Source organism: Amblyomma maculatum, chromosome 3 (assembly GCF_055883805.1).
Source record: "Amblyomma maculatum isolate TAMU_Amacu chromosome 3, ASM5588380v1, whole genome shotgun sequence".
In the NCBI taxonomy this organism is placed as follows: domain Eukaryota; kingdom Metazoa; phylum Arthropoda; class Arachnida; order Ixodida; family Ixodidae; genus Amblyomma; species Amblyomma maculatum.
The window spans coordinates 168,472,874-168,487,507 of NC_139346.1; the positions used below are offsets into that span (position 1 = coordinate 168,472,874).

General features: G+C 47.8%; 1 protein-coding gene across 4 annotated transcripts in view; it reads right to left on the minus strand.

The window, feature by feature from the left end:
- Positions 1-14,634, minus strand: part of LOC146196824 (uncharacterized) — a 219,165-nt gene that overhangs the window by 18,678 nt on the left and 185,853 nt on the right. For all 4 annotated transcript variants that reach the window (XM_084598549.1, XM_084598547.1, XM_084598546.1 and 1 more), the window contains exon 5: positions 4,911-5,071. In XM_084598549.1, coding sequence (XP_084454675.1) covers positions 4,911-5,071 — 161 coding nt within the window. The remainder of the gene's footprint in view (positions 1-4,910; positions 5,072-14,634) is intronic.

Sequence of the window (14,634 nt, forward strand, 5' to 3'; positions counted from 1 at the left end):
ACCATGAAGAAAAACGAGGGCACACGTTGGCGGAGCTTGCATTCACGCTGGGCCTCTACACTGACCCTCTCCATCAAACCCGGCTTGGTAACTCCGTGGCAAGGAGCACCTGTCCAGACCATACATTTGACTGGCCCGACATCGAGAAAGCCCTTGGCAGCGACCACTGCATTATTAATACCGCAGTCTAAACTAGCCCACTTTTCAAACCCACAACCCAAGCCCGTCTCCTAGAATGGACGAAATTCAGGCAAAACTTCGACAACACATCTGTTACAAAGCGGGGTTACACCTCAGGTTCCAACAATTGGTTTCACACCTTTGCTCCACCGAAACTAAGATTCATCTCTCAGAGATGCTCTCGGGTGTACACAGCCACTTACTCCACCTCTGCGAAGCTTGGATGCCTTCGCCGATGGCGCCGGCAGAAACATAACAGAAAGTTTAAAGCTCGAATCGCTGAGCTAAGCTGAGTTCTGTCGCAGGCATGCAGCATGCTCTATGCACCGACAACATCATCATCATCCTGTGGGCCATGCAGGGCTCGCTTGGAGATATTGAGGCCAAACTTCAGCAGGCGGCGACTATAGTGGGCCGCTATTATCTCCGCTGCGGCCTTTAATGCTGTACCCTACCCTTTTTAACCTTGCAATGATCGGACTACCAGAACGACTCAGAAAGATAGAGGGCCTCTGCCACACTCTCTACATTGACGACCTCACTCTTTGGGTCGACAGGGTGGGTAGCGATGGCCAGGTAGAAGACACCCTACAAAGGGGCAATCTGGGAAACGGAAAGCTATCTGACCCACAGGGCTAAAAGGCCCGCCAGAAAAATCGGAGATGCTAATCATGAGCAAGCATCTTGAAGAAGGTCAAGTCGAGGGCGTGAATGATTTCGACGGTAGAAGTTAGCGAGGCTGGGCGGTTTGTACGGGACGGAGGTCAGAGGTCTTTATTGTTGCAAGCGCGGAAAGAAAGGGGGTGCTGGTGATGAGCTGCGGTATCGCGAACATGTTCGGTGTCTACCGCAGTAAATTGGCAAACATCAAGTGATGACATTGTGGCCATACAAATGTCGCATGGAAGAGCTTGAGGAGACAACTTCTAGCTTAGAAAAGAGAGAGTGCGTAGGCCTTTGCCGTGGTGATGGTATTGGGTTGTGCATGTTGCAGGACTGAAGGTCATCAAGAATGGGCACGACTTTTTTCCGAAGTGCTTCGAGTGCGCAATAATGAAATCCGCGAGGATGGATTGGATACAGAGCCACGCTTAGCAACAGGCAGCACAAACGTTGGGCCCTATATTGGTACTGTGTTTATAATGTCCGTCCCTATGTAGGGCCACACAATGCCAGCACAGAACCAGCACTGCGCCCAGGATTTGTGCTAGATGCCTCGGTACTTGTGCAAGACGTTTACCGACACAAATGAAGCAGGGATACAGAGAGCTTCACTGAAGCTCCGCACGAAGCCGGCATCACACTTTCTCACCGCGAAGCAATACCTAGGTGCTGCTCAGCTCTGTTCACATTCATTCGCACCCGAAACGACAAAAAGGGGCGCTTAATCAGAGACTGCTTGCGATACTCTACCGACGACAGCATTCCTGTGAAAATGCCCAGCTTTTGGCAACGGCGCCGCCTACGGGTGTGCTGGGCGACAAGGCATGGACATAGAGAAAGAGATTGGTATGGAGGCTGCTCCCAGGCCAGGATGGCCTGGCCTTCACTAATCAAGGGCCTCTTAGCTCAGAGACCCACGGCTCATGTCATTATTATTTTTTTTTCATTTACTCAAAGCGCAGTTGAAGATCCGTTACCCAGTTATTTCATCCAAGATATATCCGAGCACCAGTCCAGGGGAAATCTTGCACCCATTGGGGCACAGGGGACCGAACCTCGAACCTTCTGTGAGGCGGCTGCTCAAATGGTATTGATTTAATGGGAACCCCATCTCGTAATAAAATATAGATATGTCATGTGCCAGCCACGCCTTCAGTAGTGCAGTTGCACCGAGCAGCAGTACAATGCGCAATTATCGGTTTTAGCAGTGAATCGATCAGCATTCTCTAACGACGCTCAGACTTTGGCTATTTGTCGCATTTCCCTATCCCAGGGTTCCTGAGCGAGAAAATAACAATAACGCATTTTTTTACGACGCCAGCCACCATCTTTCAGATTAAAACCTCAAGTGGGGCTAGTTGGTAATGTCTTGTTGGCATCATTTTGTTAGCTGTAAAAACACGGACACAAAGAACACGATACACAAGGGACACCCGCTAAGGACAGCTTTTAGGTGCTCAGAAACATGCTGGAGGGCCGAGAAGTGCGCCCCTACGTTGGAGCTCTTCGCGCTCGTATTGTCTGTTGTCTCCAACACACGCATGTACAACGTGCGGTACGCGCCTGTCATTACTCGGTTGAACACGGCCGGTGCCGAGGGAGAGCAAGCCTTTTGATGCGCTGTTCTCAAGAGCGACCGTGGTCTGACGCAGGTGACGAGAGCCTTTCTGCCCGTACGTTAGTTTTATATCTTTCTTCAATTGCCTACGCTAACTTCACTGCGTATATACAAATCCAGTCCCGCATTCGAAGCAGCATACTCCCAGACAAGTTTCTGTGGCAACAAAAGCTACAGAGCCAAAACGCATCAGCTCACTGCGCAGCAGAATATAGTCCCTTGATAAATTACACTGATCGTGACACGTAGTGGTGACGCGGCCGTTGACACCAAAAGAAGACACAGGCTTGATGGTACTGAAGTTGACTCTTTACTGGGCTGACTTGCGCTTGCAAAAGAACTAAGCAACCCGGCGGCGGCGATAGCTACAAACGTGCTCGTCGAACAAAGAATGCCTGCCCACACATCAACGCTCAATTTAAAGGCGGCTTCGAACCATCTAGATAACGTCACAAACTGTTACTAGCACAACCTGGAACATTGTAAAAACATACGCGACTGGTCGGAATCTTCGAGACAGATCTCGGCGCATCATTCGGGACAAATAAATGATAACGCGTCGTATCGCGACAACGAGCATGAGCAAACACGGGATACAGAATTGATAAATGCGCCAGAATAACAACGATAACGCAGCATGCCAGCGGCTGTCGAACAGGAACAAATAGAGATTTAAACAGTTCGCGGCAATATCATATTATTATAGAAGTGCCTATATTGTTATCACATCAAGAATGTACAATATAGGCCAGTACAACTTTAGTGTAGTGCATTTTAATATCAGTACGTGACACCGTGCTAAAGTCACTTTACATCGTGCAAACTGGCTGCGCAGTCTGCCAGTAATCTCCGGAAGCGTACGTCTGCTGCTGCTGCTGCGTTTACCGTCGGTTTTCGTGCACTTTCGCAATGTGCTTGTTTCGGCAGTGTACGTAGCGCGCGATATTGATTAACAGTGAATATACGTTCACTTAGACCTTAAGTACTGTAAAGAAAGACATTTCTGCTTCGTTGGAGGCTCGGAAGCCATTATTTCAACTAAAGGAGGACCGCACCTGATGCCAGCTATGCCAGAACTACATGGCGTAGTAACACAATGACGGAAGGAACGCCCCCGTAGCCTTGGCTCCCTTGCCTTAACAAATTACAGACGATTTACATAGTTAATCAAATGCAAAGTAGGTGCGTAGCACTGCTTATCCGTGCTATATTTTTCATGCATTTTACACTTTGTTATGCTTCGTTTTGCATGAGCACGCTTGGCACGTTTCTTCATTCTTTGTGCTTCTATAGGTTCTTGCGCCGTTTAACTGCAATATCAGAATCTGTACAGTCGCGTTCCCGCTGCCTTCGTAATCGTTGTACTTCAGCACATTGAGCACGGCGAGCCTGCGCCACAGTGCCAGAAGGCCCGGCTTCATCCATTGCGACGCGGAGGAAACGCGCGGCGCAGCCGCGTCCTCAGCTTTTCTTACACTATGTTCAGTGTTTCTTATTGAAAATGAGCGAAAATAGGCACGATGTATTGCATCCCTCTTTGGAATGCACTGCTCTGAACCTGAAAGGTCTGGAGTGGGATCAAAGGGGGAGAGAGAGGTTTGAGGAGAATGTAGGGAATTAACAAAACAGATGCTCCAGAGTTTCTGCACCAACATATTCCGGGCATGAAAGAAGGTCTCCAGGATGAAGAAAGGTAATCCAAGAGCAGTGAAATGCGCTTAAAGGCGAGCGCCAGATAAGGCGAGAAGGTAAGCACAAGCTGCTTCCCAACGCGGCGAGCAGCTCGGAGCCGAGGTCCAGGGTGCACCGCGCGTGTGCACGTCTGCTGTCCGTGAAGGCTGAGGAGTGACTGATGCGAGGGGAGAAATGCCGAAGTTGTGGACGCGCGAGCGACACACGACTGCTCAGTCCGGAGGAAAACACGCTTGTACAACGTGGCCCGGTGAAGGCAGCGAGGTCCGCAACTGTAACATGCCCCACTCTCTCACTGGTTGAATCTGTGCGGCTGCTCCGCCCTCTCCCTGTTAAGTCGCGTAATGTGGGCGTCGCCATCTTCTCTTTCCCTTCAAGTTCACGACAAGACGGACAGAGAGAGAGATAGCGAATTCTGCTGCAGCTGCGCGGCCGCTCCGCCTCCTTAATGCCGAACCGCGCGACACACGCGTCGCCAATTTCTTTTTCTTCACTTAAAGTTCACGAAGAGAGAGACAGTGAGCGGCTTCGGACAGACATCGGTGAAATCCGTGATTGCGACTAGTAGTGCTACGCACTAAAACTTGCCTGCAAGTATAGTGGGAATTGGCAGCGAGCACCCTCAGCACATGCTCTAAAAATAGGAACCACGAGATAACGCAAAAACGAATGCACGACAGATATGAAGACACTTAGGCCAAGCCAACGGGGCGCTTTATTTCGGGCACGCTTCAGCTTATATAGAAGATCAACTTACATGACTGTGGCCTCCAACACGGGTGTTTCGTCCACGCCATCCTCCTCACAACAGTCATCCTGGATCTCTGACATAGACATCGAGCGCCGCAGGATATCGGTGTCTGGAGCATATACATGCTTCGGCTCCGGGGTGGGCGCCGCTGTTTTCTGCTCGGTCTTCTGTGCGCGCAAAATGAAAGAAAGTACATGTCTATAAGGTCCGGACAATATGCAATAAGCATGGATGAAGTGCAGAGATTTGAGATAAGCCTGATCATAAAAACTACGAAGCGTACCCCTAGAAAAATGCGAAGTGAAGAACAAATAATAACAGCAAAACAAGTGCTGATATTAGTGATGCAGAAAAGTGTCACACCAAATGTGCTAATGGCCATCAGCCACGGTTAGTCCCCGAAGGCACAGTTTTACCACCAAACAGAACTGCGGGAGGATGAGGATAATCAGCCCATGTGCAGATTTCAGCACTGAATGTTTATCCTGTGTCAGCACTAAAACGAACGGAAGGACTGCTGCACACCGTTGTGTCACCACCTAATGACGACATGCTTGCTGCGTATGAATATGTGGATTTTTATTGCGAAAGCAATACTGATCGCAGTTTGAGCCGTCAGCGTAGCCCGGCGGTAACCACCACCTCCCGTAGACGACCCCAAGCTGACAGGAGCTGCGAACTTGGGTCTCTCGTTTAACATGGGACGCTTATGTCAGAACCAGCCTGCCAGGACCCTGGCATTCACGTTACTCCTAGAGCCCAATAAGGCACGTTCATACAGCTTGGTTAAAGAGGGGCTTTATATGTGGGCTGGCAGGAGCTGCCAACTTGGGTCTCTCGTTTAACATGGGACGCTTATGTTAGAATCAGCCTGCCAGGACCCTGGCATTCACGTTACTCCTAGAGCCCAATAAGGCACGTTCATACAGCTTGGTTAAAGAGGGGCTTTATATGTGGGCTGGCAGGAGCTGCCAACTTGGGTCTCTCGTTTCACATGGGACGCTTATGTTAGAATCAGCCTGCCAGGACCCTGGCATTCACGTTACTCCTAGAGCCCAATAAGGCACGTTCATACAGCTTGGTTAAAGAGGGGCTTTATATGTGGGCTGGCAGGAGCTGCCAACTTGGGTCTCTCGTTTCACATGGGACGCTTATGTTAGAATCAGCCTGCCAGGACCCTGGCATTCACGTTACTCCTAGAGCCCAATAAGGCACGTTCATACAGCTTGGTTAAAGAGGGGCTTTATATGTGGGTTGGCAGGAGCTGCCAACTTGGGTCTCTCGTTTAACATGGGACGCTTATGTTAGAATCAGCCTGCCAGGACCCTGGCATTCACGTTACTCCTAGAGCCCATTAAGGCACGTTCATACAGCTTGGTTAAAGAGGGGCTTTATATGTGGGTTGGCAGGAGCTGCCTACTTGGGTCTCTCGTTTCACATGGGACGCTTATGTTAGAATCAGCCTGCCAGGACCCTGGCATTCACGTTACTCCTAGAGCCCAATAAGGCACGTTCATACAGCTTGGTTAAAGAGGGGCTTTATATGTGGGCTGGCAGGAGCTGCCAACTTGGGTCTCTCGTTTCACATGGGACGCTTATGTTAGAATCAGCCTGCCAGGACCCTGGCATTCACGTTACTCCTAGAGCCCAATAAGGCACGTTCATACAGCTTGGTTAAAGAGGGGCTTTATATGTGGGTTGGCAGGAGCTGCCTACTTGGGTCCCTCGTTTCACATGGGACGCTTATGTTAGAATCAGCCTGCCAGGACCCTGGCATTCACGTTACTCCTAGAGCCCAATAAGGCACGTTCATACAGCTTGGTTAAAGAGGGGCTTTATATGTGGGCTGGCAGGAGCTGCCAACTTGGGTCTCTCGTTTAACATGGGACGCTTGAGTCAGAACCAGCCTGCCAGGACCCTGGCATTCACGTTACTCCTAGAGCCCAATAAGGCACGTTCATACAGCTTGGTTAAAGAGGGGCTTTATATGTGGGTTGGCAGGAGCTGCCTACTTGGGTCTCTCGTTTCACATGGGACGCTTATGTTAGAATCAGCCTGCCAGGACCCTGGCATTCACGTTACTCCTAGAGCCCAATAAGGCACGTTCATACAGCTTGGTTAAAGAGGGGCTTTATATGTGGGCTGGCAGGAGCTGCCAACTTGGGTCTCTCGTTTAACATGGGACGCTTATGTCAGAACCAGCCTGCCAGGACCCTGGCATTCACGTTACTCCTAGAGCCCAATAAGGCACGTTCATACAGCTTGGTTAAAGAGGGGCTTTATATGTGGGCTGGCAGGAGCTGCCTACTTGGGTCTCTCGTTTCACATGGGACGCTTATGTTAGAATCAGCCTGCCAGGACCTTGGCATTTCGTTACCTCTCTAGGCCACTAAGGCGCATTCATACGGCTTGGTTAAAGCGGGGCTTTTATGTGTGGGCTGGGAAAGAAGAAGAATTAGAAGAATGCTCGGTCACCCGCAGCTATTGCTTTCGCTCAATATTCGGTTCAGCAGCGTTGAATTCTTCTAACTTTTTAACAGGAGTCCGTAATAGTACACAAAAATTAACACTTTCACGGGTAATTTGCGAGCTGTATGGAAAATATATGCGCGATTTCATTTCGTTACTGTAAGTATAGTTTATGGTTTCATACTGTCTGGAAGCACAGTTAATCTAAAGTGCTGAACGGCCGGTCCTCCTCGCGGCGCCGTTAAATCAACGAAGGGCGGCGTTGTGTAACCTTGCACGCAAAGATATCATACATCCACAAATTAGGCGCCAAAAAAAGGCAGTGCAGGAAGCGATAGAAGTTCATGATCATGACAGTGCCGGCTGCAGGCCGCCGCGCGTTAATGCACATACGGCCCTGGTCCCAATTTTTGCGCGACGGACGCCATTACAACTCTGCCGTCCGGACTGAAGGACATATGAAGTACTGCTGCTGACGCGTTTAACAATAAAACAGCTAAGTACTGCTCGAATAACCAGAACTGTTCAGGAAATAGCGACTGGCTTTCATGTACATCTTCCGCGCTTCATGCACAACCTCAGTATTTGGAATTTTAGTTTACTTGTAAAATTCCAACAGTTGTCTAGTAGACAGATCGCTTGCCTCGTAAACAAAAAGATCCACGCCTACCCTTGGTTCGACCTCTTCATCTGCTTCGATCCTTCTCCGGTTCGATCCCAGGCCTATGTTCAATCCCACGCCCAGGCAGTTCAATCCCTAGTTCAATCCCTGTAGGGATTGAACTGCCTGACTCTAGTTCAATCCCTGTAGGGATTGAACTAGAGTCTGGGATTGAACGAATTAAACGTGGGCATGGGATTGAACTGGGACCTGGGATCGAACCGGAGAAGGGATCGAACGAGAGTAGGCATCGAACGAGAGGCAGCTGAGGTCAAAACAAGGGTAGGGATGGATGTCTCCGGTTCCACATCTTCCCCCTGGTTTGATCCATTCCTCAGTTCGATCCCTAACGCCGGTCCGATCCCTAATCCTGCTTCGATCCCTAACACCGGTTCGATCCCAGTCGCCAGATGAAGCCCTACCTCCCGTTCAATTCCAAACGTCGGCTGTACGACCCGGCGCAGATTTTATATTCTTAAAGCTGTTGCTTTCTTTGGATGAACGGTTGCATCCTCCCTTGCTCTAATCGAATTAACTGTTGCCTCTTAGGGGTCATCCGCCGTCGATGAGCGCTTGAACTCCCAGCAGTGATAATGGAAAATGCCTGGTTGTGGCAACGAAGTTAGCCTTAGCCAAAACGCAGATGGTTTCAGCCCAGGACGAATAGAAAAGTTGCAGAATGCGCTGAAGTCTGCTTAAGAGCGGAAATGGCGAAAACCACTTTACAGCATTGTTTATGAATGCAGCGCCATTTTCTTCGGAACTATCATCATCATCATTATCGCTAACATCATTATAGTAAACGAAACACAGCGTCATTGTCAATCAAGACTATTGCTATCACAGCATCCTTTTCACTACTACTATCATCCTTACGCTAGACAAGGAGAATATTTCTCGCCCGCCTGGCGTGGGGTAGTGGTTTGCACGATCGGCTGCGGATCGGAGAAATAGTGGTTCAATTTCCAGTCGAGATGACAGATTTTCTAAGTGGCACTGTGATGGACGGTTTTCTGATCACATTTTCTGCACACGGTCCACGTGAGCCAAGGGAGGCTTTTGCCTTAAGGTGGCGGTTCTACGGTCGCCATCTTGGAAGTAGTTCAGATTCTGCCACCAGGCTACGCCACTAATCCATGACTGAGAAATTGAGTATCCAGCCACTCAGCCCTCTCGACTTGAGCTGCCTGAACGCTTTTCTTGTGTTGCTGCGTGGACTTTCAAAGACTTTTGCGGCTCCACAGCAGTGTCCAGGCAGAGAAGGGGAGGATTTTTGTCCCCGTCCTGAGCAGCATGGGCTGCCCCATTGAACTCCCCTCTTCAACCCACAGCACCACTACTTCGAACAATACGCGCCCTGACAATTGGACAAGAGGCTTCCCTCTCTTGCCTATACTTCGTCTCACAAGATGTTTGCAGCACAGCGAAAAGCAGAGGCACCCCAGCCGGTCCACGCGTACAATAGGCAATTGTGCTTCTAAGCGCCTCTCGCCCCCCCCCCCCCCCCCCCCAAATTGGCGGGGGTGAGAGTAGGAGCACAATTCTCTATTATAGTGCCCACAGGCTAGAGGCACTTAGGAGCACAATTGAAAGGGCTCCTCTGCCTTTCGCAGTGCTGCAGATATCTTGTGAGACGAAGTATAGTTTCCGCTGTAGAGCCACGAACATTGCTCCTACCCGCGGAGCGTGAGGGGGTTGGACTGGACTGCAGTAGGCTAGCTTGACTGAACACAAATAAAACAGGGTGTCAACATGATTGCACAGTGCAATCTTAGTACGAGTGAAAAGGAAAAGCCAATGGCACTATTTCTGCACACTTCGTCAATGAACCTTAGTTGAAGTCGGCGCCTGTCTTGTGTTCTTTTGATCCTCGTCTTTTGGGCTGTGCAATCGAGTGATCATTAGCGAGCTAATCCGTAAGTGGGATAGAGTAATAGCGGAGCGTGCGCGCTATAATAGAGAATTGTGCTCCTACTGTCACCCGCGCTATTGCCCTGTCCCCCTAAGCGGTAGGGGTACCATATTCTAAACCTCCCTATTGTTGATGCCATAAATATAGTAAGGATCGGAACACTCGTTGACTGTAGTGGAAGCTGTCAGCTCTTGCGGTCACCAGAAATTTGCTTTATCAAACGTGATTACAAATATGATAATATAGCTATAATTAGCTGAACTTCAGTCAACAGTCGCCCTTGTTTATTTTTTGTTCGTGCTTGTCCAATCTTGGAAACTAGAGCTGGTAAGTTACAATGTGCAAATAAGTGAATGATTGCGAAGAATCGATATTCCGAAATAGATGTGAAACCCACCAAGAGGCTATGTATCGCGCAGGAGGCCGGCATGTATTCATGCTCTCTTCGGCACTGAGGAGGCGCATTCACACTAAACTATGTGGGAAATGGGGGAAGGGGAGAAGGGGTTGTAAAGGAAGGTTGTCAGAAGAAAGGACCTAACGGGGACAGTTTTTTAGGCGCTTATGGCGGCCACTTCCCCACTCCCAGTTGGATGCTCCACAGTCTTCATTTTATTTTACGCGCGTGCGTGCGTGTGCGTGCGTGTGCGTGCGTGTGCGCGTGCGTGCGCGTGCGCGTGCGTGCGTGCGTGCGTGCGTGCGTGCGTGCGTGCGTGCGTGCGTGCGTGCGTGCGTGTGTGTGTGTGTGTGTGTGTGTGTGTGTGTGTGTGTGTGTGTGTGTGTGTGTGTGTGTGTGTGTGTGTGTGTGTGTGTGTGTGTGTGTGTGTGTGTGTGTGTGTGTGTGTGTGTGTGCACGCGCAATTAAAGGAACACAGTATTTTCAGGCAATTAGAATAAAATTTTAACAATCAATCCCCTAGAAACATTTTTCTCCTGCAGAATTTCACTCGACACTGAAATCTGATGTGAAAAGTAGCATGCTATGGAAGACGCTGCCCTGTCCTGCTGCAGCTTCCCGTGATGATGTATGCGCTTTCTGAACCAATATATTGGGTGGACTACTGTAGCTTGTAGCCTACTTTATTGTACTCATTTTACAGGGCGCACACAAGTATGCAACAAGTATACTTTAGTGTTGAGCCCGCCTTTTGGCTTCATATGTTGGTAGTAAATGATTTCGTGATGTGGCACTTGTACATTCACACATTTGCAACATAATAATCAGAGCCCAATTTTTACTCCATGCAAGAGCGCCCATGCTTACCAAATGTTTTCCTGCAAATGCCAAACGATTAGACGCATAGATCAGATCGTGTTCGGTCAGATTTGGCATGTGCTATAATTTGTGAATTTGTCCATACCAATGCAGTACAGCGGTTTTGCTTCATGTGGTCAAACGGAAGCACGTTCTTCGTATGCTTCGAAATTCTCACACGCTTCTATGTCACTTTTGCTAACATGATCGGATACCTTTCAGAGCACAGGAAGTAGAGTTGCTTCAAACAAGATTCAAATATAAAGTCAACAAATTGGGCGTTGAGACGGCGGGTGAGAGGACGCCTGGCTGACACGGTATCTACCTTACTCGAGATAAGGGCCCCATTCTTTTGGAAACGCTCTGCCTGCCGACGGGCTTTTAGAGCGTTAGCTCTGTTGCTCACTTGCGCGAGTGGCGCGTTTTTCTAAGAATCGTAAACAGAGCCATCACCATAGCAACATCGCCGTCTTCACTGTGCCCAGGCAAACTAGACCGAACTCTCCAATCCCCCGGCCACAGCGGCAAAGCGCGGTAGCAGGCGATGCTAGGCAAGTATAGCATTATAGCAAAATGAACGCCAAACCAGCTTCCCTGCCGAATGCATCAACGGTTTACCCTAGACGCCGTAATGCTTCGGACAATCCGCGGTATATCCCCCTCCAAGAAGCGGAATTACCTGGGAAGAGGACGGGACATCATGCACGTATAAAATAAATAAAGTAAGCGCAAATAAAAACATCAAACGGGAAACCAATTCAGTGTTTTCTCTCATATATATATATATATAGGGCCATTGATCAAGTCAAAGTATTTGAAGAAGATATAAACGAATGCTTTTTGTCTGGTTTCTCGAACAAGGAAGCTGTAGGGCTGCCGAAACGATAGTACGTTTTCATGAAACTTTGACTTGGTCAATGAGCCTGTATATTTTTTTATGCCACCACCTGATCAGACTGCATTTCGTCGAACTCTTGATTACAGTGGTTTCTCTCATTTGAGCTAAGCTCGACATTCGGTTCAGCAGCGTTGAGCCTCATCATTTTTTTTTTTAATTTTTAGTGAGGGGAATGACGGAAATGCAGTGGCAAAACCCGATTCAACATCACATTTTTGTATTGGAGAAGCTTCACATGGCTGTTTCCTACTTGCCCATTCACCGAAAACATCCCCGGCAGCTACTGCGGCACCTTTACTATCATCACCGGAACGCAACATTCGGAAAAAAAAAAGGAAAGAAAAAAAACATGACTGAAACGCTGGTGATTATCTTCGGCTGCCCACTATATCATTTTTTCTCCTTTTCTTTGGAGCCTGCACTGTTGCGCTATATAGGAACTTCAGTGGGAAGGTTGAAGAGGCATGCTTGTGCAAGTTCAGGTTTTCAAGTTGTACTTGACAGACTGTCGAAACATTTTATCTGTACCAGTAAAGTGGCAGAGGGTACAAGTATTCGTGCAATTTCTCCTAGGGAGACGCTCTTTGAAATTATATTATATTAATTTATGCAGTGTTATAGTTCCGTGCCCTACTATTCATTTTATCGTAGAAAGGGGACGATATTTTTCCTTCTTGCCACTGGAAAAAAAAAAAAGTCTAAATTCCACATCCTCACAATATATGCTAACACCGCGAACATCTGAAGATAGCTTTGTGGCGGAGCTAAGACGAGGAATAACCAGCTCCGACAGCGTTCGGGTTCGAACTGTCTTTTTTTTTTTTTTTTTCGCTGCTTTCACTGAGACGCTTAGTGCCAAATTCTTCTTTGTCCAGCGCCGTGCCGTTGTTTGTGATAAAAGCGCGGCGCGAGGGGCGCTACAAGACTACAAAACAAAACCAGAAAAAAAAATTTCAATATCGCCGCCACGATTATATCTTGCTGAGTAAGTAGAGTAAGTAAGTAGCGCGAGAGCCTTAGCCGGCAACGTTTCGGCACACAAACAGTATGACACACTTAATTCGAGGCGATAAATAAATCTCAAAGCAAGCAAGTGTACATTTGTCAAGGGACTATTTTCAAGTAGCGCTACTGTGCATGCGCGAAGCACCTGAGTGCGCGAAGTACCTGCACCTCAGTTCGATCCGACCACTCGATCCGACTCGCCAGTGTTTACCTCTCTCGCCCGATGGAAAAGAAAGGGCACAGGGAAAACGTTGCAGAAGCAAAATACCCTCTCGTAAATACCCCTCGATTCAGGGTGTTTGTGGCGCCATCCTCGTAATTTTTCTGAACTGCGACATTTTAGTGCATATAAAATTTCATAGATGGCGCTACCTACTACGTTTATCACACATGGCTCTGTTATTTTACTATTATTTGACTTTGTAGTTGATAATTGTTACCGGTTGAATAAGGGAACGAAAGCCCGAACCTTTAAGTTATATTCGCCAGAAACAAACAAGCCATGGAGCATTTCAATCATGCTTAAAATATTTCATGAAGAGCTCGCGCGCTTCAAGTGAACCACGAAAAAATTAGCTGAAATCATCCTGACAGTGCACATTCCTCGAGAGTCGTAGAACAAAACCGATGCTTATCCTCTGACAGCGAGGTGCAAAGTTTTTCCACGTGAAATTTCAGCACAGATAAGGGCTTATTACTTGAACAGTTTAGCATATACTTTAAGCCATTTTGCAAAAAAACGCAAAGTTTGATCACAAATAACTTTTACACTAAATGAAGCAGACAGATGATATTTTCAGGAAAAAGCGAACTATGTACGACCTCCAACTGCGCAAAAAATCTCCGCAGCAGAATGCGTATCTTGAAAGTTATTGTATGTATAATTACCTGTTTTATACACTTTTCACAGGCGCGTGGCTAATAAACTATGCGATACACAGTAATAAAAATGCTTAACTTTGTTCATTAACATCTAATCTCAAAACATCTCGAACGGTGTTTCTCTAGCTGCAAAAGATTTTGCACAATTTTGCTTTTCCCGAGACAAGTAGAGTTGAAAAGCCGTTTCTTACCTTTGTGTTTTCCTTTACAGCTTAAACATCGTTGCAGCTATTTATAAACCAAATGCACCATTAGAAAGGAGAGGAAATAAACTTTACAAATATATCAAAGTCATATTTATAAACTAAACTAGTGAGGCGCAGTAGGCGTATGAATATCGCCAAAAATGTCGTCTCTTCACCGCTGGAGTGGGACCGCCACCTTAAATATGCTTCGAGTGCACTGACAATCACATGGTTCTTCTAGGCTACAAAGAAAATCTTGAAAGAGACACCAATTCCCAGCTGGCAGAGGCAGAGTTAGGAGTGGCAGACAAGTTTTGTATATCGTACTGCACCTATATGTACGCAAGGAATGGATTCCGTATTGTCAGTTAAGAAGAAATTTGACGGCAGGGTGGGGCGAAATGAGAAATTTGCCTTTCTCCAAGCAACCTCAATATTTGGTTGCAAGCTTGGTTTCATTTAT